This window comes from Phalacrocorax carbo, chromosome 1 (genome assembly GCF_963921805.1).
Source record: "Phalacrocorax carbo chromosome 1, bPhaCar2.1, whole genome shotgun sequence".
Classification (NCBI taxonomy): domain Eukaryota; kingdom Metazoa; phylum Chordata; class Aves; order Suliformes; family Phalacrocoracidae; genus Phalacrocorax; species Phalacrocorax carbo.
The window spans coordinates 206,311,294-206,339,265 of NC_087513.1; the positions used below are offsets into that span (position 1 = coordinate 206,311,294).

A 27,972-nucleotide genomic window follows, 5' to 3' on the forward strand; every position below is an offset into this window, starting at 1 on the left:
TTATTGAAAAATAAAGATTTCACAGAATCCCAGGTTGGAAGGGACCTCAGGGACCATCTAGTCCAACCCTTCCACCAAGTGGCTTAGAAAGCTTTAACTCAGACAGACAGAAGCCACCATAGAGGGTGGTGGTGGTGGAGGTGGGGGTTAAAACTCTGTTACCACCTCCATCTTCAGAAAACCACTCACCACCTGATTTCTAACTTCATGTTCACAAAGTGCAGCCAGAACATCCTTTGCTCATAGGCACATTAAATGGGGCCCTAGGCTTGGGCACTACACTTGTCATCAAAACTCCTACTAAAAAACAACCACCCACCACTCCCAGTAAGAGAAACAAAACACGGACCTAAAATATACTCTTTATTCTGAAAGGGACTGACAACATCCAGAGGAGGAAAAGCAGTGGGGTACAGCTGCTTTTAGAGTCAGCCCATCTTCTACTGGAATATTTTTACTCTCTCTGTGTAATGCAGTTTATATCACAAGTTTTAAATCTCACAAGGTAGGTAAGAGCCATTGAACAGTGTTAGAAGGCAAAGAGCATGCAGAGGAGCCAGCTGCAACTCTCCTGCATTTGGACAACTACAAACACTCAAGTGATGGAGAGAGAAGGGTCAGACAAAGTAAGGCATGGGCTAAACCTGAATCTTAACATTGCCATTTTACTTTCTGTGGTATTTGAAAAAAGACAGGTGGATGTAGCTTTTTCTAGAGTGAGTGTAGTGATGAAGAGGCTGAAGATGAACTCTCTTCCTTAAATTAGAATTTAACCCATCTTTTGAAAATGGCAAAATACATCAGGAGCAGGGCCACTAAAATATAAGTAGAACTGAGCTGGGCAGTTGCAGAAACACATCTTAAAACAGCAAGATACAGCTGAAGAGCTCAAACGTGCTGAGACTGTGGCCAATTTTTAGATAGTGACTCACAAAATAGGCCATTTATCATGTGCTGATGTTTTCTCAACAGTTTTTAAAGATTAAATAGATTTTTTTTAACTAATTCATGTTCCTGTTACGATTTTATGATAAAAAAATAAAAGAAACACAATTAACAAAAGTTAAAAGAGCACAATTTTAACTACTTTCCAAAAAGTTTCCTCAGGGTTTAGCACCAAACCTCATGTATTGCACTACAGATTTTCAGATGGCGACATGCAACTGCTCCTAGAACCTTCAGTCACTTACGCTGCCGTAGTTCACAAAATTGATTTTATTTAAATAACTAAGAAGAATTGATACATATTTTGTTGAGCACTTTAGAATACGAGACATTTACTGCATCAGGTCATATTTTTAAATACAGAAGGGGAATTAGTAAAAAGTTGGGTTCAGATCCAACATGAAACATGAACGTGTTGCTTTCAGGAACTTTGAGTTTTAAAGACTGGGAACTCTACTTACATCAAACAGTTCAAACACATCCACATCACAAAATCTTAGTATTGCACTATAGCTCCTTGTTCGAAACACAATGCACAAAGTGCATCTGCAGTACCCACAGATAAAGGGCCATCAGCAACACATCATCACAGCCAGACAGAAACAATCTAGAAAAGGTCAGAGGGGTTGTAGGTTTGCTGGGAGAAGTTTGGCAGTAAAATTGAGCCGTTTGGATCACCAGTATCCAACACAAACCCTGTTTCTTGCTGGTAACGCAACAGATGTTAGGACTGCAGCTGTGCTACTGTCCTATGCAGAGGTAGCATAATACTATGGCTTTAAAGACTTTCTTTTAAATAAGGCTTGTCTTAGCTGAAAGCCATGTAATAACTGAAGAGTTCTTGTAATACTAGCCCAAAGTATAGTATGGCAGCACTTCGGGATCCACTTGTTTAACAACACGTGACAAATTCAAGTAGGTGCACTATCTCTTTGAAATCTGCTGCAGCACATAAACAGTTCTGTGCAAAGATGGTAACACCAATGACTTCTTTTTTCCCCCCTCATCCTCAGCCATATGGAGAATGCTAACAGTCAAGAACACAACAGTGGGTGACACAGAAGAATAGGAAAATGGAAGTCCTACCTACCTATCACAGAGGCCCTACTTTGTCTAAAAAGACAACTTAGAAGAGGTGACAAGCAAAACATTTCAGTTATATTGACAATATGGAAAAACAAGTGAGCATATAATGTTTGTGAAAGATACACACTGCCATTGGGGTGCTTAAACCCCCACCCACCTCACCTTCTATCTGAAAGTCAAGACAAAGGTCATTTTAATGTTCGTTGAAGGTAGAGCTCCTGGGCAGGAGGGACGACATTAAAGCTGAATGCTACTCTCCCACAACAGTCCAATAACAAACCAGGACAGTTTTCCAATTTACAAATGCTCCCCTTTCTTTTGTTGGTTCTAATCCACTTCAGCATCTTATCTTTAATTAAAACTATGTCACGGGGTGTGTGAGGGGAACAACCTTTCACGGTGTTTATATCTACCTCACTTTGGCTATTCGGTGCTTGGCTCTGCCGAGGCACTCAGGTGCTACTGTAATACAAATAAGACTGTCTTCTCAAGTGGGGTTTAGAAAACAGTGCAACTAATATTGCATTTGATGCTACAAACATCTTGAAACAAATGCCACACATGCAAACACTACAATACAACTTCTACAAACTATTACAAAAACGTCACTGATTTTCAGTCCAAACTCCAAGGCGGATTTGTTAGTCCAAGACCAAAACAGTTGAGAAATAAAAATTAAACTAACATTTAGCTTACATATCATTACATTTTGTAAAAAGAAGTGTTAAGACATTATTAATTTATGAATACATAGAAAATCCAAATTCCTTAACATTTACAGTACCCCCTTATACTAAGCCTGTTTGTAGTTTCTGTTCCACTAGTGCCAAGTAATTAACCCCAGACATCAATGTTGAGATGTCTAACCAAGACACATCAGGCTGAACATATCTTTCCTGTGAAGACACAGCCAATATCAGTGGCCAGCCACGACCTGATACAGATTAACCAGACTCATTAAAAAAACCAACACCCACCCACCCCAACACACTCCTCCAGGGGAGAATGCCAAGATGCCTCACTTAAACCCCAGAACTGAGATGGCCGCTCCCAGCAGAGCAACACTTCAGAATGCAACATGGCCATCTCTTTATGTTACCCATGGGTTATGTTTCCCATCCCTGTATAGTATAGTGCTAGCTCTTTGCTGCTGCCAGCTTTGATTGCATCCAATGCATGGCATGTGTTACTCACGATAGAAATGTTTTGTTCTTGCTGTTCCTTGTGGGTTTTTTTTTGTTAATAAATAATGAAAGTCTACAACAAGCTTTTTCAGGTACATGATCGCTGATGATAATACAAGTAGTCTGTAAACCAGTTTGGCCTCTGCAGAATTGTCAGGCTATTGAGATAGTTGCATTTGAAGAGCAGCACCTTGCGTTGACCTCAGTGAAGGCAGAGGAGAAGCCCTGCTGCAGTATGAAGCTCCTGTCTGCTGCAGCAGGGAAGCATCAGCATGAAGAATCTATAAGTCTTTGGCGAAGTTTTTTATCTTCTCCCTGACTCGCACTGCCACTTGCATCATGGTCTGTCAAAACTAAAGAGAAAGTAAACCTTTAGAAGTGAAAAGGCCGTCAAACCACTCGACATATTCTTGTTTACAAAGGAACTGCCACCAAGACAGTGCTGCAAGTCTGGCCATCCTGTGCTGTGCTGGAGGAGCTGAGCAGCCTCCAGTCCCGATGCAGCACCCAGCAGCAGGATGCCCTGCAGCCTCTCCTGCCCTTACAGTCCAGAGTCAGCATCTGCCCCTGGTTTGTTAACATGGTTACTAATTAAAACATGCTGATGCCACTAGAGACAGAAGAAAAGACAATGAGACACGGGCGAAGCTTTGCTGATGGGCAGTGAAGTCTGCAGCTGCACCCAGGCAGGAGGAGAGGGCTGCACCAGCTGGAGCTCGTCATGAAACGCCAGTTTCTTTCTGCAGTGCATTTTAACAGAGCTTCAAGCATGAGTTTGTTCTGCTCTGGAGGAAAACAAGTCATTGAAGTGTTTTTGTGAGATGAAAACAGTCTCAAAAGTTCTGCTTTCAGATGAAAGTTAGTCAAATTTTCTATTAGTTTTTTTCAGCTCCTTGAGCACAGACCTCCACGTTGGGCTCTTAAATTCTCCTACCAAAACCCACCCACCTGTCATTTCAAAAAGGGACACATTTAAGAGCAAAACTATTTTCTGTCAGAATTACTCCAAACCACTGTACTAGAGCTGGCTGCCAGAAGTGCTTCTTCTAGTTTGAAAATAATTCTGCTTGTTTGTTCTGAATTCCCTTGTTGTATAAATTGACTTTTCCCCCAAACCTCAGCCTACCAGAACTGCTTGACCAAAGTACAGAGGAACAGTTACCCTCTGGTTGCTGCTACTTCTTTTTTATTGAGCTTTCTGAAGGACATAGCTTTCTGAAGAGGAAGTAGATTTAATTTTTTTCCTGCCTTTGAAACAGTTCTTTAACTTGCCCTCAGCATTGTGCTTGCCTAATCAGGTCAGCTGCTAAAAGTTTTAAAGCATCTTCACTTCCATGAGTGAAGGACTTTGTGAAGAGGCAGCTCACAGAGTCTCAACTACTTCACTCAGGGAATGTAGGCACTGGTGTCCTGCTGCTTCTTGGGGACAGCGATGACAGCAGCCACGCCCACATCAAATGGGAAGGAAGCTTTTCCATCCCTTTATGCCTCTCCCTGGATATTTGGCTTCTTTTCTCTAATTCTGTGCTTGAGGAGGGAATTGGAATCATTTAAGATATACCACTTTTTTTTGGCACAGAATCTAAGACTACATCTCATATAACAGCAATTCCTCAGAGCCAACCATGTCCAGGAACTGATGGGAATATTCAGAGAACAGGTGCACCAATCCAGATCAATTCAGACCATTTTGGCAAAAATGATTTCACAGTCAATCTTCCTTTCTCTCTGTCTAAGAAGGAACAGGAGCATATTCACTGTCCCAGTCCCACTTCCCTTCTTCTGTCATTTTCTGTTCCTCCACCTGCAGCATTTCTGAGCATCAGACTTATTTTTACATTCATCTGAGATTTCTGCCAAAGCCTGAATGAAAAGCAGAAGCAGCAGTTACTACACTCTTGAGCTAATCTCTGAAAAACAAATGTCCTGAAATCACTGCTTTCTCACTGGAGCTCCTTCAAGCACAACCTGCTGTAGACCAATCTAGTGCTCTTCTACTGTGCATGTGGTCTTCAGGAGTTCAAGTTCAGACAGCTGAAGCCTCTTACTGCTGGAGCAGAGGCGTCAGCAAGGACCACCAACTTAAGACACTTCAGTGTCTAGCCTGTGCTACTGACTTCCAACATCACAATCTTCTGGCACATATGTGAAGTTATAGCAGTTATACTGCAGACAACATAGCAAGGTCTAAGCAGGTCCATTTTCTTGTAGAATATATTAAATGTTTTTGGTAGGAATACACATCTAGATGAAATGTGGTTTGTTTTGCATGAAAGAAGTTTTGACTTAATGGATTCCTTATCTTTCTGTACCAGCAGGTTTGGATGTGGTGCTGTTGTGGTGTTTATTCCTTCACTTATTTTTAAAGAAAGAGCAGGTTACCTTACCTTGTAGCTCTGTTGCGTTATTTTCCGGGTCTTCTGTAGTTGTTTCTACAGGTTTCTTCAACACAGCTGTCCCTGGCTTCCCATCCACAGTATCTGTCTTAATAGTACCAAGGTTAACCAAAAGTTGCATGACATCAAACTTCTCAGAAGCTGCAATATTCTCCAGCACTTTGAGGCATTTAAATGATTTAAGTTCACTCACGTTTTCCTCAAGAAAGAGGAGGTAAAGGCTTAAGTCATCAAAACACTTTGACTTGAGTTTCAGAACATCAAAAGTTGGCAGGATTTCATACACTTTGAGAATACCTGAATTCCATCTCCACGGAACAAACATTGCATACACTACTGGCGGCATCACTAGAAGATAGACCAGCAGGTTAATATAGCTGAGTACCTTGAAGACACCAACAGCAATAAGCTTGCACTGAACCACTTCTGGAACAGTTGTGTCATTCTTTAAGATCCCAGTTTTGATAGTGCAGAGAAACTCATCACTCAAAGATGAGAGGCTAATGTAGTAGCCCAGGTAGAGGCATGCAATGAAAATAATTACTAGAGTGACTAAACGGCAGATAATGTATTTCATTATTAGGCATTTGGAATTCTTCTTTGTCTTCAGGTACTGCTCCACAATTGGGTATTTAAAGTAGCTTTCAGATATTTCCCACAAACTGAAAGAGAAAAAATAAACCCCAAATCACATAAAGCAGATGCTGCAGCACTCACCTACCACAAATTTCAAAGAAACTTAGTACTCTAAAATAGACACAAGATTGGACTTGCTATTACTGGGGTAAATTAAGGGTAGTTTTACTGAAGGGAATAGAAAATCAACAGAATAGCAGATAAATGAGGAATATTGACGCTTAAATACAGAAAAGCCACTCAAGAGACAAAAGAGCTCAAACACTGGAAAATGGAAAAAAAAGTATTGCCCTTGCAGCAAAAAAAAAAAGTTGTTATTTTCCAATACAAAACAGGTATAGTAAGCAAATCCATGAGGAAAAGCAGACTTCCCAATGATTTGTTCAGTAACAGCACACTGGAAGGATTTTTAGTTGTCAAGACCTAGCTCTGCATTTTAAAGAACAGACCTAAATCCCCATTGCATTGTTTGTAACCTCATGTGCAAGGAGAAAGTCACCCTGACCTAGATGAAGCAGAAACTGGATCTGTTTAGAACAGTGCACCAATTTGATGAGAGAAAGGGCTTTTGTTTTTGTTGGGTTTGGCGTTTGGTTTTTATTGGGTTTTTCTTTAAACAGAAGCTTTGCAGACCTAGATCTGAAAGGACAGGAGAAGACAAGTAACAGGCTTTGCTCACAGCATGCAAGCAACTGTCAAGAACATTGAGAAATGAAGACTGTAGCCACCACCATTTTCTTATGCTGTGGTGGGTAAAACTAATTAACACCTACTAAAACTAAAGTAATCAGGACATCTCAGGTAATTAGTAATCTGAAGAGCTCATCAAACGTTTTCTTCAAAAAAAGAAAGTTATAAGTTCCAGCTCCAAGTGCCCACAATAATGATTTCCATGTCTTCTTTTTTTTAACCGAATTTAAAAGTGTGTCAGGTCACCATTCAAACCTTTGCAATAAATTTGTAAGAGAGTGCAGGTGTCACAACTGTCAACAGCTTAAGGAAAAGAGCAAAGAAAGCCAAGACCCAGCATCTTACCTCTGTGTGAAGTTCTCATTAACAGCTGGAACCAGGTCAGTAGGGTCCTTGGGGTCTCCACTGCGGATGCTATTAGCAGCTTTGATTGCCCTGTTATAGGCTTTGTCAAGTTCTTCCATAATAAATTTCAGGTCTGAAGAAAGGTGAGGTGCTGCAGTGAAGCGCCAGAACAAACATGGTAGATACAGCAGGATAGCGACGAGCAGAAGGATGTATGGGAAGAACTGAAGGAAGAAAAAAATTCAGATTAGGCTCTACCTGTATATAAAATGTGCTGCCAGTCACCGTTGTTCCCTATAGACTGTTAGGTTCCCTATAAGCCTATTAAATTCCATATAATTTTATTTATAAATCTGGCTTTTAGGAAAACCCACTTTTGTGGTTATTGGGGATATGCAGGGAAGCAAATTCTCTTTTCAGACAGCCCCAGTAACCTTGCTACTGCTTCGAGCTTTGCAACAACAGCAACAAAACAAAAGCGGGCTAAAGTTACCAGGATCCTGATAACATTTTCATTGCATATTCAAAACCGTACTGCTGGAGCTGGAATTGAGAGAAGCAGCATTAACCTGGGGAACAACAAATGGCAAAGGCAACCAAAGCAGCTATCTGAGTGGCTGAGTGGAAGAAGAGGATAGTGTCATATTACTTTCCCTCCCAAATATGTCAACACTGGTTATAGCAACTAAAATGTTCCAAACACCAGCAAAATCTCTCCTGCTCTCCATTAGTTGTCAGGAGGTTAATGAATAGACCTTTTATAGCACTGCATCTGCCTGCAAAGACACACATGTGTTCAGAGTACCTGACATACAGAGACTGTAAGGGATGTAATATTTAAGGGTATTTAAATATTTTTAGATAACTCCTAAATGGAAACCAACACGTGACATCAGGATGGTCTGGTATTAATGCAGCGCTGAGGAGTGAGTCCTTACACAGGCCCAGTTGCTTAGGGAAAGGGCTGAAGCAGGTATAAAACACAACAGCTTGAACCCTTTCCATCCATCTTCTAGTCATCGACGAGTAGGATTTTTTCACGATGAGATTTAATCTCTGATTCCCTCTGCTGCTGGAAAGAATGCATTTTCTATCTACTGTGACATTATATTCAAGGTGTACATTCATACATAACATTACCCTTACAGACACACGATGTAAGATCTAGTTAGACAAGCAACTAGTTAACAAAATGTACTGCAAATTTGGCTGATCTCTAACTCATTACATTCAACTTCTGATAGTAAGCACACTTAAATCCAGCATCAGTTCCTATGGAAGTTTAAATTAGTTGTGGTGAACAAACTTGAAACAGATTTAAAGCATCTTAAATGTTACAGCCATGCACACGTGCACATTCTTCGAAAAACCCAATGGAGAATTTTAGAGGAAACTTGGACTGAAGTCATTAATCAATGCAAGTGGAACAGCTCCACTTACATCTGTAGGTATTGAACAAGATGACAGTTTGGACCCAATATTAACATGTTAACCTGTGTTTGCATTAATGAAGGGAGACTTAAGTTTTGTATGCACAAAATAAATAATTTGATGTTATTGAACATTTCATTTGGAAAGCTGCTTCTAAAGGTCACCTACCATTAAAGCAAATCCTACATTATTTTTAATACTAGGAATGCATATGACGTATTAACACATAATAAAAAATCTGATTTCTTAAAGGAACTGCATCAGTAATTGATGTGATACAAACCATAATTCTGGATGTGCACATTCTCTACATAGGAGTCACAGCAGAAATTTGCGAACACACAGTAAGACAGCCATGAAAAGCACTAAATAGCTACAGAAGACAGAGAATGCTGTATTTAAATGTCAGCTTTCCCTTGCAACCCTTCTTATAATTTCATACTTTAACCATTTCTGCTCAGTAGCAACACAACCAAACTTGGCCAAAATCACTTCAATCTCTAGGTAAGTCCTCAAGGAAGAAAACTTCAAGAAAGGCTCACCTTTAAAACTGAAACAAATCCTGCAGGAATGGGCTAACCAGTAACAAGATTGTTTCATAAACCTAGTTAACAGAGTTGACTGTAATTATACCGTACATCCCACTAGAGGTAGCTCTTCCTCACCAGCAAGGAACAAGCGTCAACCCCTGTTGCTGTGTCATAGCTGTGGCCTGTCCCCTCTCAACTGTGGGGGACTGACTTCACAAGCCAGAGGGATCCAGGGGATTCCTTCTGATCTCCTGGAATTGCTGGGGACTGCTCTTGTGCCACCAAATCTAACTTCTGCACCACTAAACCATGCTCACCAAATGGATTGTCTATAGTCACCACCAGGAATTCCTTCCTTCCAGAACTCTTACCTACGCCAGCTGCCAAGACATCCCTTCAGTATGGGTGATGCTCTTCCCTCTGAACTGCTAACTGCTTTTGACCAAATTGAGCAAGTCGATTCTCTCAAACACACTCCCTTAATGGCTGTCACCTCCCAGCTCTCAGCTCTACTTGCTGCACCCTTGATATGATCTTTCCTCTACCCCCAGCAGTCTGTAGAAACTGTGCAGAGCTCCGCCTTTGCTACCTCCTCTCTTCCCTCTTTCTACACAGCAGCAAACCTCACATTATCTGGGTTTTTTCCAGATCTATCCTTTCCAATTGAGATATACAGCTCTGGTATGTCCCATGTGTTTTCATAGACATCTCATCAATTCAAACCCAACAGCTCAAGAACCTGCCCTTCGTATTTATCTCCGTGGACAATGCCACTGAGTCTCTCAGGTCAAAGTCCTGGATGCCTTGGTCTACCCAAAGCTTTATGTTTCACAGCCACGCCCTTTCAGTCCTCCGAATTCTGTACTATGCAGAAATTACCTATCTACAAACACAGCTTAAATTTATCTAAGCTCCTCTAAGCTGCTGCAACACCTTTTCCATAGGCCTTAACAAATGCCAGCTTGTACAAGATTGCGGCAAAGCCTGTTTGACCTCACATCCTTCTGTGTCATACACCTCTTAGCACCTTTCCACTGATGCCAGGATCAGAAAGATCAACAAAGAAACATCTGATTTAGTAAGGAGCGGCCAAAGATTCTTACGTTGGTTTATACCATTTGGCTTTACTACTCACTCATTTGAAATTTTACAGGCGTCAGAGGATTTATTAATTCCCTTTCTGACCCTCAAAACTGGAAACACCACCAGCAGTATCCAATTAATCCTTCAGATCTCTTTACCCTGAGGCCTACAAGACATGTGGCAAGAGACAAGTTGACACACTGAAGTCACAGCCCAAAAACTCCGTTGTCCCAGTCCCCATCTCTTCCTTTATACCTAGAAAAAGACTCTGTGGGCATGTTCTGCATTTGTGTAGCACATTAGCATCAGCCCTGTTGCTCTGCCCCAGACCTCCTCCAATCCCAGCCACCTCCCCTGCCTCATTAAAGACCATTGTCTTATGAAGACCAGACTCTGCCATCTTTCCTTCCACCTTTCTCCTCTCCCCGACTCCTTTACCACTGCCTTTTCACCCAGCAGCATCACAACTCTGGGGCAAAGGCACATTTGCCATGGGTTTACTGGGCTTGCCCTCACCAAGCTCTCATCACTCCCAAAGCTGTAGCTTATAGCAGCATGAGAAAACACTATGCAGCTCTTTTCTGAATGGTCTCAAAACCAGAGCAGCAGCGTGACCATTAGTCCAGCTCTTTTTGTTTGGAAACAAAAGCCTGTATTTGTCAGCCCTTCCACAGCACTTGATGCACGACTCCATCCTTCTCGGATTCTGGCTTTTTTAAAAATGAAAGATACGCTTGTTCTATTTGTTAACAGTAGGCTTAGATAACTAGCAGATTGTTCTGAATCACTAAAATTTAAGGCCTTGAACCAACAGGCAGAAGTGAAAATGCAAAGTCATCTGGCATGAGTCCTAGGTTTCTGAGCAATAGACTCGGATTATCCAGCTCATCTGACTACATTTTACAGTCACACATAATGATTTCCCATTCTAAGAAGAGGACTCCATGGTATTCATACACAGATGAGCATGTGCCATGCGCCTTTCTTTTATTGTTTATGTATTTACTTCCAAGGCACCACATACACAAGGAGGAAATGCTACTTCAGTCTTGGATAGTTAGTAGTATTTAAGTTAAATGGGAAGTGTCACTGACTTCAAGAACTATACTGTCAAAGATAAGCCAGAGGAAGATACTGCCCTACAAGTAAAACTCAGTTTTTCCTTTGCTGTCTAGTTATCAAGTTCTTTTTCAAGAGCAAGTTCATAATGTTGGATTTAAGATGGTGTGAGACTACGTAACTGAAGAAAGGTCCTCTGAAAGCAGATTAGAACAGATATATTAGAACAGATAGAAAATCCTACGGTGCAAAATGCTTCTTTCTGAACTTTATTAGTGAAAATCCATTCAGGGCTATAATACCATGCTTCAACCTGGATGTCTTCATTTCCACCCAGCTACAAGGAGAAAAGGACAAAGACCCAATGAGTCTCCCACTCAAAAACAGAATAGCAAAGCTTCAGCTAGGCTAATCCAAGTTTTTGGAAGGTACTAGGCATAGGTATCTAGGTAAGATTAGTATTCAGCATGAGACAGACAAACTAGTAGCATACGTACCAGGGACTCAAACTAGAGTCCCCTGTATGTTTTCTGCTAAGTATTGCTGAGGTCCTGAAAGCTAAAGATGATAGTAGCAGGTTCACTTGTCCCTTAGTCTGATGGCACACTGGGTGGGACAGCAAGCTCCCAAGGAAACAGAGCACTAGGAATCCAAGAGGTCAACTGCCCCTTGTTCTATACTCCTGCAGGTCATTTCGCTTGACAGGCGTTACAGGCTATACTCTTACTCCTGAGAGCCAAGAGCACCTGATTCCTCAGCAGGGTATGTCTGACAACTCAACATGAGAAACTGCTGAAGCCCATGTTAACAAGTATTGATGAGGCACTGAGATCCACGCCTTATCTGAGCAGAAGTCTGTGCAGAGAAGGATTCCTTCCTCCAGGCTAAAGATGTGGGTGTTCAACACCACTGCTCTGCAACAAGTAACTGAAATGGGAACTGTAGAATTAGTGCTTCTCTGTATCTCACGGCTGTACTCCTGTCATGGTTTAGCCTCAGTCAGCAACTAAGCACCGCAAAGCCGCGCGCTCACTCTCCCCACCCCAGTGGGATGGGGGAGAGAGTCAGAAGAGCAAAAGCAAGAAAGCACGTGGGTTGAGATAAGAACAGTCCAATAATTAAAAAAAAAAAAAAAACAAACAACAAGCAACAAACCAGTAATAGTAGTAATAATAATAATAACAACAATAATAGAATGAAAAACATTCTCATACTAAAATCCAAAATACAGTATACCAGCTACAGTGAAGAAAATAACTATCCCAGCCAAAACCATCCCATAGGGCAGTCAAAGATGAAAAGAGGACCAGAAAAATAACCTGCATGCATGCAATCCAAACTCTAGAAAGCTATTTAACACACTGAACTCTTTGGAAGTCATGAACATTTATTCAAGCCCCTGCATTTGCTTCCCTCATGAAGATTACTAGCACAAACTGAATGTGTATTTTCCAAAACAACTCCATCTTATCAGAATTTGTAAACATCTACATTCAGATAAAAAATTCAGTGGCATACAGTAGTCAACAAAGAAGGAAGCACTGAAGTGTCTTCACTCGGGATGAAAATGTTTCTCATTACAAAGTAAGATCATGTAACTACTACTTCAGTTCCAAATTTCTATACGGCACCATGAAGAGCCTAAGCAAAGGCACCAGCCCCCAAACAGGCTAATGACAGCAATGACATGTTTCCAGAAGCAAAGGTATTAAGCTCCCTCTGGATATGATCCTATTCCTGTTTTTGTTGACGGGAGATGTTTCATTGGTTTTCAGAGCAGAAACGTGAGCTATAAATGACTCATCATTCTGAAGGTTGCCATGTAGTTGAGAAATTATCCTGCCTCCAGATCTGAAAGTGAATCTCAAACCATATGTGACCTTTTTTACCCCACCTGTTACTTTGGTTTGATACAGCTTAAAAAATTTCTCTGCACTATGGATTAAAAAGGCTTTGCAGTGCAGTCTCTTCTTCCAGTGGACTGCAAGAACTGCCCACTCACAATGGCCAAAAGACTGTTTCTATTCCAGTTAAGGATCAAGCTAAGTTTTTGTCAAAATAAGTGGTCAGGTGGAACACTCATCTTTAGGGACAAGCAGCAAACTGTCTGCACAGAGTAAGCACATATATGACACTTCCATCCCACAGCAGCACTGTTTGCCTCTCTTTCCCACTCATCTTTAGAAACCAATATCTTTGATCTGACACTTCAGATACAAGAAACCTCTTGAAGGAATTAAGCCTGAATGGAAAACCCCAGAAGAAAACAGAGACAACAGAAGAGCAAAGCCCAACCAGACTACGTTTCATCAATGACAAACTTGAAGACAAGTCTTGTCAGAGGACTCAACCATATAAGCATTTTGTTAGCTTTTTCACTGACAAAGAGGAAATCTTAGCATTAAACTAAGAATATATGCAGGACATACCAATGTCGTTTCTTTCCATTTATCTATCTGCAGGTAGTTTGTTTTTTGAATTGTGCACTTGAGTACACAACTCACTTTGCTTTCTGCTAAGGGTGTGAAGAGTTATTCCAGGATCACTGGAAATTTCAGAAATCCTGTTCCCCAAGGAGCGAGGCCCTGGGCACCCTCTCAGAGTGCAAAGACCACTAGAGAGGCGGGGAACCCAGAAAGTTGAAGCACGCTCCTCCTCTCCACTCCAAAAAAAGTTTCCAAACTGAGAAATTCAAGTGTTGGGAGAGATTTCCCAGAGCAGAAAGGACAACAGGCAAAGGTGCTCAAACTTCTGGGGTTGCCCAAAATTAAACATACACTGTACTTGATCAAAAAACCAAAAGTCCCAGTGCAAACTTGTACTCAGAAATAGGAGGGAAATTGGAAGGTTTCAGTTCTTCTGTAATGCAACCTGGATTTGATAATCCTTCAGAGCAAACAGATGCCTAGAACAAAACCAGGGCAAGTTGCTTCAAGTTGGCTTTTTCACCAAGAGCTACACAGTCCTACTTCCACTCTATACCACTGTCCTAGGATACAAATCTTTGTCAGCACTTCTGACAGAGCATGGGAAACATGCCATAAGGAAATCCATCCATTTCAATCAGGAACTGGGGCCTACAACTTCAATCCCCCCAAAATCATAACCTAATGCCAACTTAAGCATTTCTTATGGAGCATCCTAGCATGCCAATATAGTGAGATACTAAGTCACAGTGTAAGAAAGCGCCTGAGATGCTTTGCAAATAAATGTACTGCTGCTCAGAAAGCAGGAAAAAAAGCCTCAAATGCTGTCTTAAGAAAAACTGGGCCTAACGATCCCTGCTGTCCCTCTACATGCATCACTGCCTCTGCACTACAGAGTCAGGTCTTCTCTCACCTGAGCTCAGGAAGGCTCCCTTGTCTCATTAACTTCAGTGTGCTCACACAAAGGCTCTGCTCTGCCCATTTTAAAAACTGTTATCTAGCCAAAACCTGCAGAGCAATGAGGTTGTACGTACCTTGCAGCACACAGCCTGAACAGAGAGACAACGAAGCCTGGTTCCTGCAGAAGCAATCAGCCCCCATGGCAAGGGACCCAGCAGTGCAGCCAACAGCTGTTGGCCCCACCTGCAAACAGCAGCGAAACACCTTCAGGTGTTCCCACCACAGTGGGAACCAATGGTCAGTGTTAATAGCTGTAACACCGCTCCTTGTCCTGGAAACTTGTTAACATGGAAGTTGATGAACAACCAGCAGAAGGATATTAATTAATCTGGCCTCCAAACAGCATCTGCAGCTCCTAGTGCCCAGCTCAGTGGAAGGGCAGGAAACTTAAGCATGGATTTAGGAGGTTAAGACGAGGCACGCAGCCTTTGCTACAAGCTCTGACTCAACTGTTCAGACACACTTCTTGCAGCCAGTCTGCAGGGCATTTACAAGGAAATATCACATGCCATTAAGCTATCATAGAGGAACTGTGGGAAGAAGGGCCCTGTATCAGTTCCTGAGACAGCACCAGTCAGCAAATTAACATGGGTTGCATCATAAAAGCATGACTACTTAAGCTATTAGTCATGGCTGGCAAACTAGGAGACTTACAGCTATCAGCAGGTGACTATGGCATAAAACTCAACATAAAGAAACAGGGTAAGAAGAACTTATTCCCTCAAGAGAAAAGGGCAGCAACGTATCCAGGTTTGCAGGTGGAGTTTCCACGCATGCAAGCTGCCTGCATTGCGAAATGTCCCAGCAGCTTCGACTGGCCTCTGTAGAAGGTCTGGCTGAAGTGGAGTGGAGCACTAACTGAGCATGGAAGAGTTCAGGCTAGAAACCAACAAGTCTGGCTTTAATATTCATGAAACGCAAGACTGTTGGCTCAAGGTTATGAGTGGAGCTAACTGGAGAAGGCAGCAGTAAATACTTACTGTTAGTGATTTGAGTCAGCAAGTGAATCAAAGACAGCCCTGAATAGTCTTTCAGAGGAGATACCACAAGCTGACTGAATAATAAAAGCTGAGGATATGGGATACACCAGCAAAACTCAGAAATACAGATGCTGCAGGTCCCAGACCTGAGCTCCCTCTAATACCAGGTTCTCCTCTGCTCCCAGGTGCCAGGGGGCTTATTTGCTGGGGCAAGTAGTAAAAGGGCTGGGGAAGGCAGCACACAACACCCTAAATCTGCAGCACTCCAACAACATTTCTTTCTTTGGTATCAGCACTGCCCAAGCAGGGTGATGCTGCCTCTTGTGTTGAGTCAGCTTGAGGCACTGGCATGGCATTTACTCAGAGTTTGTAACTCCTGCCAAAGCTCAGCTAACTGTTTTGAGACAGCTCAAGTATCTTAGTACCTACTGCATTTTTTTAACCATAAAATAAGCCTCTCACTGTGCATTCAGTATGATGATGCTTTACCTGGAGCAGTGAAAGCCAGCTCACAGTTTGCAAGGGAGCAAATCTTCTGCCTCTGGAAGCTCAGAAGAGCACACTGAAGACATGGGAAACCTGTTGGTACCAGCAATGAATTTCATCTCTCCCAAAATGCCTATCTGCCGTGATTTCCTCTCCATGCAAAATTGGCCAAGTGCAATACAATAAAAAACCGAAATATTTTTACTATCCTGTTTTCCTAAAGTAATCTTTTGATACAAGCTTTAGGGCAGTTGTTCTGTCTTGTATCCTGATTTTAAAATAGTTCCTGGCTAAAGCCAGGTGAGGCACTCAGCTCCAGGGCAACACAGCAACATTAACATTCCTCTTGTATCAGATAACTGGTGTTATTTGTTGTTATAGTACAACAGACCCTTTATTTAAAAGCAGAAAATACCTTCTCTAGTACTACCCTCTTTGGAAATAAAGGAAAGAAAACATTCTCTTTAAAAATAGAGAGTTAAGTCAAAGCCAAAGACTATAACAGAGGAGAGCAGCAAGAAAAGCAAGGCAAAGGCAGGCTTCTACATGGGGATAATTTCTGCAGATTTGTACATACTTTATGCAGCCACAGGGGAATATTTTCTAAGTTGCTCTGGGATGGTTGCTTCTGCTGCACAGCCGCCCAGCAGTAGGACTCCACGTAAGCAGCCTGTCGCCAGGAGAAGGAGCTGGGTGCAAAACAGCTAATCTGAGCACCTGGGAAAACAAAGCAAAAGTTATCATGTCCTCAGAAGATTAGGAAAAAAAAAAAAGAAATCAAGTTTAGGAAGAAGAGCTTACACTTGGGATTTCGTGGTATCCAAAGCTATTAGGTTAAGCAAACAAATGAGACACAGTAGCTCTGCAGGAGGAGAGTCACAGAATTCCCACTGCACTCAAACAGTTAATCTCCCACAGGGATTCTCTGATGTCTCCTAAGAGTTGAGACAGTGTATTAGAAGCACCTGTCTTTTAGGCCAATTTTCTTAAGTTTTTGGGGGAAACATGACCTCCAAGACCTGTCTCTCTTGCTTGCACTTGATTCAGGTTGGCCAAACGGGAACCAGCAGATATAAAGTGTGATCAGATAAGTCTGGTTTCCCAAGGAAACATCTACCATCACATACCGTCATGCTGCTGTGTTTCCCAAATGCACAACCTACCACTTACACACTTATTGAAACAAGACCCAGACACCATTCCTGCAGCCCTTACAGTGATGAAAGTGCAAGTTTGGCTCAGTTTGGTACTGCTGTTTCATCTGCCTCTGAGACTGCACATGAGCTTTTAGTAATATCCTGCTCTACAGGCACCAGTTGAGTCTTTCTGCAGCACACCTCAATGACAAAGAGTGGTTTTTGGATGTGGATTATCAGTGGCTCCTTGGATGAAAGCTACTAAAACACGACAAGGGGTTTTGATTTTCTTTCTGAAGCTTTGGTAGTGAAAGCAAAAAAACCCCACACATTTCCAGTGTTTCAACATTTCCTAAATTTGAAACAGGTTAGCTGTTTCACCAAATGATTACACAAAGTGGAGATGGCTCTTCCATGAACATCCCTCTTCCACGAGCAACCTCCAACACTTCCTCCAACACAACACCGATATCAAAATAGCAAGAGGGACAAAATATTGCTACTTTTTTTTTTCATAATATGCTAATCAAAAGTAGTGCTAATGGCATCGCTGTGTGCTTTACAGGGGAAAAAGTATTTTGTATAAGATTGTATCATTCATGCCTTTTTGCTGGTTTAGCTTTTAGAGAAAAACTTCCTTTGTAACCTTTGTAAAAGGAGTCGAACACCTTTGCCTTGTAACTTGTATAGCCTTTCAACAACATAGCATAGTCAAGGAGCATTATGAATAAAAGCCTTTCCTTATGAGTCACTATTATAATTATTTCTAAGGCTAGTATCATAAATACATGGTTTGACCTCTCACAAGCCTCCCTTATGGAAAACAAATTACTGTTTATCAAACGAGAGCTCACATGATTTAGCAAAGTTGGCACCAGACAAGCACTTGCTCTCTCCCAAAGCTTTGGGAATTTCTGCTCTCTAGAGAATTTCCATTAGCTGTGGAAGCTCAAGAAATAATACACTGCAGGAAAAAAAAGAGAGAGCAGGCAATTGGAGTGTCTGTTCTCCACTGGATAGGGACCATTTATGCTCTGCTCTCATCACTTAACAAATCTGCTGCTGGCTATGCCCAGTGTGAAGCAGCAAACAAACAACCCTCTCAAAGGGTGAGCAATAGGAGTGTTCAGAAAGATGCTTTGTCCTATTGATAACTGTGGGTCTGCAACAAGAAACACATTCCATGTGTTCATTCTTGCTAACAGGTGGGAAAACACTGAAGGTGAAGTGTTTAAATTCGTGAGGAAAAAGACAGTCAGTCTCCTTCTCCAAACAGTTACGTGCACAACTGCATACCAGAATAGCTACAGCAATGCCAGTGGGGCAGCAGAGCAGTGAACCTGGCTCTTCTTACCCCCGGGGTTTCAGCAGGGATGTTGGAAACCTTTGACAACTTGACTTGGGAGCCAAGCAGATAGAACTTGACATCAAGCAGAAGCTGAGGATGCTCAGGTTATTGCACTGCTTTTTAATTAGCTTTTTGCAGTCTTGGTTTTAAACCCTTGTTAATGTAAATCACAACTCTTCACTAACCGTGGTAATGTTAAGGCTTAAATGGAGAGGTTGGTTTTGTGCATAATCTACACAGAACACAGATTATTAAATGCATCTGAAAACGGTCACAATTTTCCGTGGTTTCTTCCTTCCCCCCTCCAAAGAAGTAATGGTAATAAATCTATATAGATAATTTACTTTATGTTGGGCTATTCTGGAGGAAGTTAAAAAGAATATCTGTAATTTCTATTAGAGGAGAAATTAGGCAAAGGGCCAAACACCTTCCACAGACCCACTGTGCACACATACATGAACATGTCTAGTTTATGAAAGCCTAATAGTTTTCTTGTATCAAAGGAACAGCCTCTCATGACATGAAACCATTCCTCTTCCTTTGCTCCCACAAGTAATAGAAGGGGAAAGACAAGCATCAGCCAAGCCCATAACAACAGGGAGATAAAATAGACAGTGAGAAGATGAGGAAAAATAAACTACTGTATTCATTAAGCAGTTGCCACAACAGTCTTTGGCCAAGTTATCATTACACTTGGCAATGCATTTTTTTTTAAAACATTCCCTGGTATTACATCAACTTCGGAGGGGGAGCGATGGGGATTTGACTTATACTTTTGCATACAAATAAGGATTAAAAAAATGTTACTTACTGTGGTTGCCCTAAAGAGAGACCACCCAAAAGAGCTGCAGAAACTTAAGGCAGCAACAGGTGTGTATGTATGATAAAAACTCACTTTTGCAAGTGAATTAAGATTATCAGATGGAGTTGGTCACTGATGGCAGGAATTACTTGCAGGTATGCAACCGATTGAAGAGTAAAGCCCAAGTCACCACAGCCACCAAGCAGCAAGGCTGAGCTGTCACCCCACCCAGCTGCGGCATGTCTTCATGCATGCTCTGCCAACAAGCCCCCAGCTATCTCCTCCATGTCTGTACCAGGAAAATCCTTTTCTTCTGCAACTGGCTTCTCTGCAGCTACTATACAGCACTGTAAAAACTGGCATGGGGCTGCCCACAGGTGGAGATCCTGTGCCCTGGTAACACCTTTTCACTGACTTTGCCTACGTCTTGCAAGCTCTTTTAGGAAGGATCTGTCATCAGGTATCTAAAAGAAGATGCCCCAATCCCAGCTGGGACTTCTCAGGGTTGAGATACAAGCAGTGGGCCTACTCCAGCTCATTTTGCCCGAACGGAAGTAGAAATTTTGGTATTGATGCTAAATGAGCAAGATACAAGTCACTTCTGCGATTCCCACCCTAGTGCCCCTGTAGATGCCTTCCAAAAAAGAAGCCTACCTACAAAAATAAACTCCCAGAATCCCAAGGAAAACCTCAAGTCTGAAGGAGAGAGTCCCTGTTCAGTACCCAGCTGCTTTGCTGGGGCACAAGGTGGGACAAGCAGAGGGCTCAGCATCCTCTGGCTGCATCCCTTACCAGATAGAGCATAAACCCAGCAAGCTGGACTGGTTTCCTCCCCAGTGGCTTAACACCCCTTTTCTGACTTAAACATCTAATTAAGAAACAACAACTAACAGAGAGTACTTCACAAATCAATGTTAATCATACGCTGAACGATTTTTCCTTAACCAGGATCAGGTGGTTGAAGTTGACAGGATTAAACCTTCAGTAAGTAATTATTTGGTTTCTAATACACTGCAATAGCTGGAAAAAGATTTGCATAAGCTTGGATGAAAACTTAGCCATTAATTACTACTATAATTTTCCACAGGGAAAAATGAACTAGCCACACTACCCAAACACCTGATTTTATCTAGCAAGAATTATCCACACTAGCAGTCACTAAAGAAAAACCCACAAACAAGAAAATCAAGGCACACATACACAATATACAGACTGCCAGGCACCATCCAATGCGCATCCTCCACCCCAACATTAAAAGAGACTTTAAAATATGAAAAAAGATGTCTCAATGCATGCCAAAGAAGAAGCAACTGTATGTGTGGGTGTGCAAACATGCATTAAGAGCAGACCAGAAGGAGTGATATTATGAGATTTATGGATGCTTCTCATGGACCAAAATTGCAGGTTGGGTGAAACAGAATAAACACTATGTTTAAGAAGGAGGTATGGAGAGGCACAAATGGGTGCACTGGAGAAAACCTGTTTCCTGAGGTTTACTTTGGCAATGGAGTAGTAGCAGAGTGTAAAGCTCAGGTGATGCAATGTTTAAATGGAGTGGGTCAGAGAAGCCAGCAAGTATCTTTCCCTCTCCATGGGGCTGCCAGTTATCCCTCAGAGAAGTCTCAAAATCATGCAGCGGGAAAACAGCTGGATATTTATCAAGCATTGCCTTCAGAGGAATAGGGTTTTTGATTCACAGGAAAAAATCTTGTAAATGAAATTCCCACCAGTGAGATTTAAGGAAAACAAAAAAAAAGTTTCCCTTCACCTGAAGAAGAAACATCTCAAGACAGTGGCGATGACCATCTGGCTCCACTGCCGAGGTTGATGGTACCCCAAATCTCAGGCAACACCAGAGGGCCATGATGCTTTTAAAATTAATTCTGGCACCAAAAGCAGCCTACCATCATTTCTGTAGGAAATGTAAACCTACGTTTGTAGGCTCTGTAGAAGTTAAATGGAAAAAAATCTCTTCACCAACAGCTAAAGTTGTTCACCCAAAGACAATTTAGACTTGACATTAAAGTGTTTTTACAAGTTTGTCCTGGCTCCCCAGGCAGGCCTGTTCCTGATGCTGGTAATTTCTGCTATTTACTGAGTACTCCTTATATGCCAAAGAGCAGCACATCATACGTGCTGTTCTCCAGGGTCTGCACCCCTAACGAAAGATGCTTTGAAGTTCTCAGCTTGTCTGGCTGCTCCAGACTGATCCTATCCTGTCATTAATGCCCCGTTTTTCAGAGTACCATGTAATATGTGCAAACATCAACTATTAGCACACTGCCTGCTTCAGCAGACCTTGGAGATGCTTTTCAAGCTCTCAGCTAGCAGCTGCCATAGTAATAGTCTTTGGCCTAATTACACCCAACTTAACTTTAGCCCCCAGCCTTGCGGAAGTCACAAGACAGGATTATTTCCCAAAAGCCTCCCCAGCAACTTGTGAATGCGAAGGGAGAGGGACATCAGCAGGGAGGGCCAGCAACAGCGTAGCAGGAGAGGAAAAGCCCATTATCCAAGAGTTAAAACTATTTCTTGGTATATTTGTTATTATTTAGTCTCACAATTGGGTTTTATTCCCCCATTTGATTCTCATGACTGAGAAACATGATTAACCTGTACAGAGAGATATGGGCCCAGCTGGATGTAAAATAAGGTATGCTGCAGGTAGGTACTGCTGCCCCCGTGGCACCCACAGAAGCTATTGGGGTGCAGCACCCAGAGTTCCCCACTAACACCCTTCGCCCTGTGTTTTCTGCTGGCCAAAGCACCTCCAATCCCACAGGCAGCCCGCTCAGGGTGGGAACTAAAACAAACAAATTGGGGAAAAGCCCTCCCAGGAATTAGGTGGAAATTGAGCAGGGCAGGGGAGGATTGTCACCACTGGGAAAGCCCAAAGTAGTCAATGGGGACATTAACCCCATGGTGTGTAGAACATAGGGCAAGACTCTACTTTCCCATCTTCGTGCACCCTCTAGCAAGGAGGTAAGATGCATCAGAGACCATCAGAGGGAAATAAGACTTTTTTAGTGCAGCAAATCTTCATTTTGACAGATTCATGCAGATGCTGTGGGTTGGTCCATGATCAGGCACTTCCTAACCCACCATCCTGCCACAACTGACAAGCCAATAGCACTACCCAGACCTTCACGTTGATTACACCCAAGTTTCTTAGGTGTCTTTACTTAACACATGATGGTTTCTGGTTTCCAAGGTGATTTGTAATATCACAAAATAAACAGAGATGCTAAAACAAGATTAATTAATTCATCTTTATCAGGGAGTGTACTGATAGGACAAGGGGTAACAATTTTAAACTGAGAAAGGGTAGATTTAGATTAGATATTAGGAAGAAATTCTTTACTGTGAGGGTGGTGAGATACTGGAACAGGTTGCCCCGAGAAGTTCTGGATGCCCCCTCCCTGGAAGTGTTCAAGGCCAGGCTGGATAGAGATTTGAGCAACCTGATCTAGTGGAAGGTGTCCCTGCCCATGGCAGGGGGTTGGAACTACAAGATCTTTGAAGGTCCCTTCCAACCCAAACCATTCCATCATTCCATGATTCTATACTAGCAACGTCTGAGCCATATACAGCCAGTGCCCAGACCTAGCCTGTAGTAAGGACTGTTGGTCACCACCACATGATTGCCTTCTTCCCACTCCAGCTCTCTCCCTTTGTCACCGTCTCCCTTCCCAGCCATCACCTCCCACGCGAAGCCGTGGTAAATGCAGCTGGCACACGCTGCCCGCTGCACAGCGGTGCCGGAAAGCCTGCGGTATAGAGAAGGTCAAACAATACCATTTGGTGACAAGCAGCCGCTGGGCTCAAGCATGTATGAGCAATTCCCTGTTCCCTTCCTATGGGAAAAGATGCAAATACTTAATGTCGACTGGACAGGTCTCACATCTGCTGTTCTTTCAGCTGCAGCCCAAGGCAGCCACTATTTCCCAGAACTAACTTGGAAACAAGCCTCCGCAAAAATTAAGCAGCTTGTTTTGATTTCATCTCTGCTCAACTGTCTGTACCTGCTTAGGGGTCCAGTATCCTGCAACAAGCAGTGTCTTGGTAAAAAATATTTATGTTTTCAGCTGTTTATGATAAGAAAGCATATCTCATAATATATACACACAGACTTTAAAAACTGGAACCTCAATCCTGGCTCAAAGCTACTTTTATTAAAAACATGGTTATGGAAAAATGACACAGATAAACTTCTACTGATTCTGTGGTTCATACAGTGCTGAGGGTGCCCCTATCTTTTTTTTTTTTTTCCCTTTTTCTAAGAGGGATGGGTGATATAGCCTTATTTGTATGGTTTCTCTTACTGTACTACCTTTACCCTAAGAACTGCTAAGTAATACTGGGAAATAAAACAAGGCCATAATATAAGTAATAGAACCATACACAACACTGTTCAAATCCTCACAAACCTGTTGTTATTTCCATTTTCAACTTCCCAGTATAAAATGATAAAAAAAATACATATAGCAAGGTCTAGCTGTAAAGAGATAACAGGTGCAGGATTTCAAGCAGCAAAACTTCCCAGGGCTGGCAGAGAACAGCTCAATCACAGCTAAGCACTATCAGAACCAGCCTAAAATCATCACAAACCTGCAGCTGACCATGAATAACCAAGAATATAACCAAGAAGAAACTTAGATTAGTTGTCCTCTTGCCTCTGAAGGATGCCGAGCTGTGTTGCAGACACTAACCCCGAGAGTTTCAGCAGTGATCGCTGGCTGAGCACAGCAGCTGTGTTTTCCATGCCTCCTGCAGACAAATCCTCTGTGATACCCAACTGGAATATCATTTATTTCCTGAAACTTTTATCAAAAGTAAAAGTTATTTGGCAGCTTCAGAAAACCTCCATGGCCTTCATAAACATCTTCATAATTTTGCACAATTAAAGCAACCGCATGTAGGAGGAAAACTGCAGTTATCTGACACCGCGCTGCAATGAACCAGCAAAGCAGAGTGGGAAGGGAAGGAAGGTGACAGCCCAAGGAGCCAAGAGAATTTCAGGTGGGAAGAATGCAATTTTCCCAACAGAAATAGGATCTTCCCATTCATTTTTGGAAACAGTGTTCAATTTTCATACCTGGAGGCAGAAATATTTCCATGTTGTGACTCACCTACCACTTTCACAACCACTTCTGATTCCGTGTTGTTCCTCTTCAGTCCAAAAAGGGACCCTACCATTTTCTCTCCGTTTAGCACTCCTGAGCTTTTTCCAGGCACAATTGTAACAGGAAGTGTTTGAAAACAATACTTGCTTTCTATCTGATATCACTGGCTGAACATTAGTGCTCACAGAACCAGGCATATCCAGCCCCCAAGACCCTTTCTATCCCCCCAAAAGCCCTAATGAAAACAGGAAATCAGGATCTCCCATAAACTGCCAGCCTGCTAACTGCAGGACTGTGCAGCAAATAGGTGACAGCCATAACAGCAGCACAGCTGATATAGTATCACTTTCTGTATTCAAACCACGTGGTGTAGTTTTACTCATGCCGGGGGCCTGGCATATTTCTCATAGTTATTTTCATATTTGTTTTTCAAATAAAAAAGCTTGGTTTTAAACCACATGATTTCTTCTAAAAGGTCTCAGGATCATACCAAAATAAAGCACATGCAAGATGTAGCATGCATTCTAGTTCTTGCTTTATGAATCTACTGCAGTCACTGATTCAGTTTGAATTAGTTTAGTACTTAAATATGTTATATATAGCATGCACTGAGGCCCAGATGTTTGATTAGCAAAGATGAGAACTTAAGTCATCCAAAAGAAAGGCACACTTTACCAGACACTGCAATTCAACTGCATGTTGGAGCTTTATGTAAAGAAGAAAAATGAAAGAAATACTCCTGGTAGAGCTCATAAAAGAGACCTTGATACACAGATGCTGTTTCAAACTGGATCCAGCACTTTTAGAGGAGAAGCAGAAGGAAGAAGTACTAAGGGGCCCATATACAAGCTAGTAAGTGCAAGCCCTCTTTTTCATTGCTTTAAGAGGAAGCAATGTGCACATATCAGTAGATCTAAAACAAAAAGCAGCAGGTTAGATGACAGAAATACTGCTGTATCCATCCAGGCTCTGATTGACCAGAGCTGCCACAGGGCTTGGATCTGGTCTTGGTATTCCCAGCCCCATCGCCCTTGACTCCTCTGCACGAGTATTGCAGGCCACAGCGCTTTGGGTCAAAACCACATCTGCTGCAATAGGTGTGTAGCTAGATGTGAATACAGCAGTCTGGGGCACCTTCTCTCTTAAGCAGTCTGCTATCTGATTAATGCTATGCATGACGTTTTTGCACAGATTCACCACTAATTCACAGTCCCATTCCAGCTTCCACTCTCTTGACATTCACTTGACTCAAACCTATAGGTGATGTATCTCAGGTATACAATACTGAATGCCAATAAACAGGTACATGCAGTAAATCAAACTGTTTCTGAAAGGGTTGAAGTCCTGTGATTCACTCCTGTCTCAAAATGGTCAGTCCTGCTTATTTATCTTTGAAACCCTCATTCACATAGTGCTATTTAAATGCAGAACAATTCTTATAAGCACACAGATTTTATAAGTGAGCCCCCGAGTTACAAGTCCTTGTTTTTGGATTTAAAAGTCTCCTCACCGTTTCAGACTCTGAGAGGGGCTGACTACTAGACTGCTGCACAAGCACTGCTGTAACTTGGGGATGGGGAAAAAAGAAGATAGCAAAATAATTAGGGAACTTGGCCCTTCTCCGGTAAAGCACAGCTTCACCTACTGCGTCACACCAGAAGTTGAACTGGAAGAGCTGCAAAAGCAAAGCAGGGGAAAGCTTTGGAGAGCACTTCCACTGCCCATCCTGCCTCGCATCCGAGGAGCGGGTGACCAGCCTCAATATGCAACTGAGCCACCCACAGTCCAAATGCTGAGGTCCGAGAGCCCCTTTCCTTGTCACAGATCCCTGACACCTGCTGAATGATAGCGAGATCTTACTGCAGAACACTCCAGGCGCCGGGAATCGCCACACACGGGCGGTTTTTGAGGCAGAGCTCGGCAGGTCGCTCATGCTCAAGGCGTTGGGAAACAAAAGAGCAGCGGCATGGCTCCACTGCTCTCCTTAAATCACACCCACAGGAGAAGATGCAGCAGCTGAGCTGGGAGGGCTCTTGCTCAGAAGGTTGAGACTGACATTGAGAGAATGACAGCGGTTAGGGAATATCCCAAGGAGGCGTGGGCAAGAGCGGGAAGGCCAGCCAGGATGCCCAGCATACCTGGGCAAGATTGCACGGCGGCCCCGCCTGCTGCCAGGGATGCTCTCCGGGGAAGCTGCTCTCCCTCCTGCGCCCCCCCCCCGCGGCCCCAAGGCGCCTTTCTCCCTACCCCCGAGTGGAAACCCCTCCGGGCAGCTCCCAGCTGAGCCCCCACGGAGCGCTGCCCCCCCCCCCCCGCCGGAGCTCCGCACCGCTCCCGCCCCCGCCCCGCCGAGCCCTTTGTCCGCCGCGGGAGGCGCCGGGGGGAGACACACGGACGACTTCGGGGCGGCCGGTTACCGATGGAGACCTCCTGGGCGAAAGCGAGGGAGATGAGGAGCAGCGGCAGCCCCACGACGATGCAAGTGACGATCTTGTCCAGCGCCAGCTCCAGCCGCAGCCCCTTGTACCGCGTCTCCGGCGGCTCCTTCAGCAAGAAGTCGGAGAACACGTACTCAGTGGCGATGTGCGCGATGGCCATGGCGGGCCCGGCTCCGCTGAGCTCGGCTCGGCTGAGCTCAGCTCGGTTGGGCTGGGCTCGGCTCGGCTCGGCTCCGCCCGGCGCGGCTCAGCAGCGCCCCCGCAGCCCGGCCCGGCCCCGCGCGGCTCCGCCCGCCCGGCGGGGCGTGGGGGCTGTGCGGGGCGGGGGCGGGGGCTGGGCCTCTCCCCCCTCCCAGCACGGAGCGGGAGAGCAGGAGGTGGGGTCGTGCACCCTCCCCCCCCCCGCCCGGAGGAGGGGGCTCTGGGCCGCGCCGGGCGCCCGGGGGTGTCCCCAAGGATGGAGACTTCTTGTAGTGCCGTCTGCGCCCGCCGCCTCTGGGCCCCGCTGAGGAGAGCCTGGCTCCGTGGGTGCTGCACCCCCATCAGGTGTTTGCACCCATGGCTAAAATCCACCTGAGTCATCTCGTCTCCAGGCAGAACAGCCCCAGCCCTCTCCCCCCCACACCTTGTCTGGCAGATGCTCCAAGCCTTTGATCTACCTAACACCACGTGCTGTGGCATTTCAAAGTGTTTGGTAGCCACCGCCACATCTCAAGTCACTTTTTGTGGGAGTCAGTGGGGTGCCTTCACCTTTAATAACCCTTAATTCATTTTCCCCTTTATATTCTTCCAGTTGCTTTCTGAATCCCTGTAAGCTCAGAGCATCCTCAGACCAGGAGTTACAGAGGTGACCACCCCGCAAAGAGCCACCCCATGTGCTGCGCTGTG

General features: G+C 43.5%; 1 protein-coding gene across 1 annotated transcript; it reads right to left on the minus strand.

The window, feature by feature from the left end:
- Positions 1-350: 350 nt before the first annotated feature.
- On the minus strand, positions 351-27,356 carry PANX1 (pannexin 1). The gene is made up of 5 exons (XM_064441359.1): positions 27,064-27,356; positions 16,815-16,954; positions 7,283-7,506; positions 5,603-6,273; positions 351-3,568 (listed from the first exon to the last, which is right to left on the minus strand). Exons 1-5 carry the CDS (start codon positions 27,242-27,244, stop codon positions 3,483-3,485), a joined length of 1,302 nt encoding a protein of 433 aa, XP_064297429.1. The 5' UTR covers positions 27,245-27,356; the 3' UTR covers positions 351-3,482.
- Between the last annotated feature and the right edge of the window lie 616 nt (positions 27,357-27,972).

Excerpts from the sequence above, each read along its gene's own strand:
- PANX1 (XM_064441359.1), bottom strand. The coding sequence starts at position 27,244 with ATGGCCATCGCGCACATCGCCACTGAGTACGTGTTCTCCGACTTCTTG. Across the intron at positions 16,955-27,063 it reads CGCCCAGGAGGTCTCCATCG|GTGCTCAGATTAGCTGTTTT; the intron begins GTAACCGGCCGC and ends TTGTTTTCCCAG. Across the intron at positions 6,274-7,282 it reads AATGAGAACTTCACACAGAG|TTTGTGGGAAATATCTGAAA; the intron begins GTAAGATGCTGG and ends TTTCTCTTTCAG.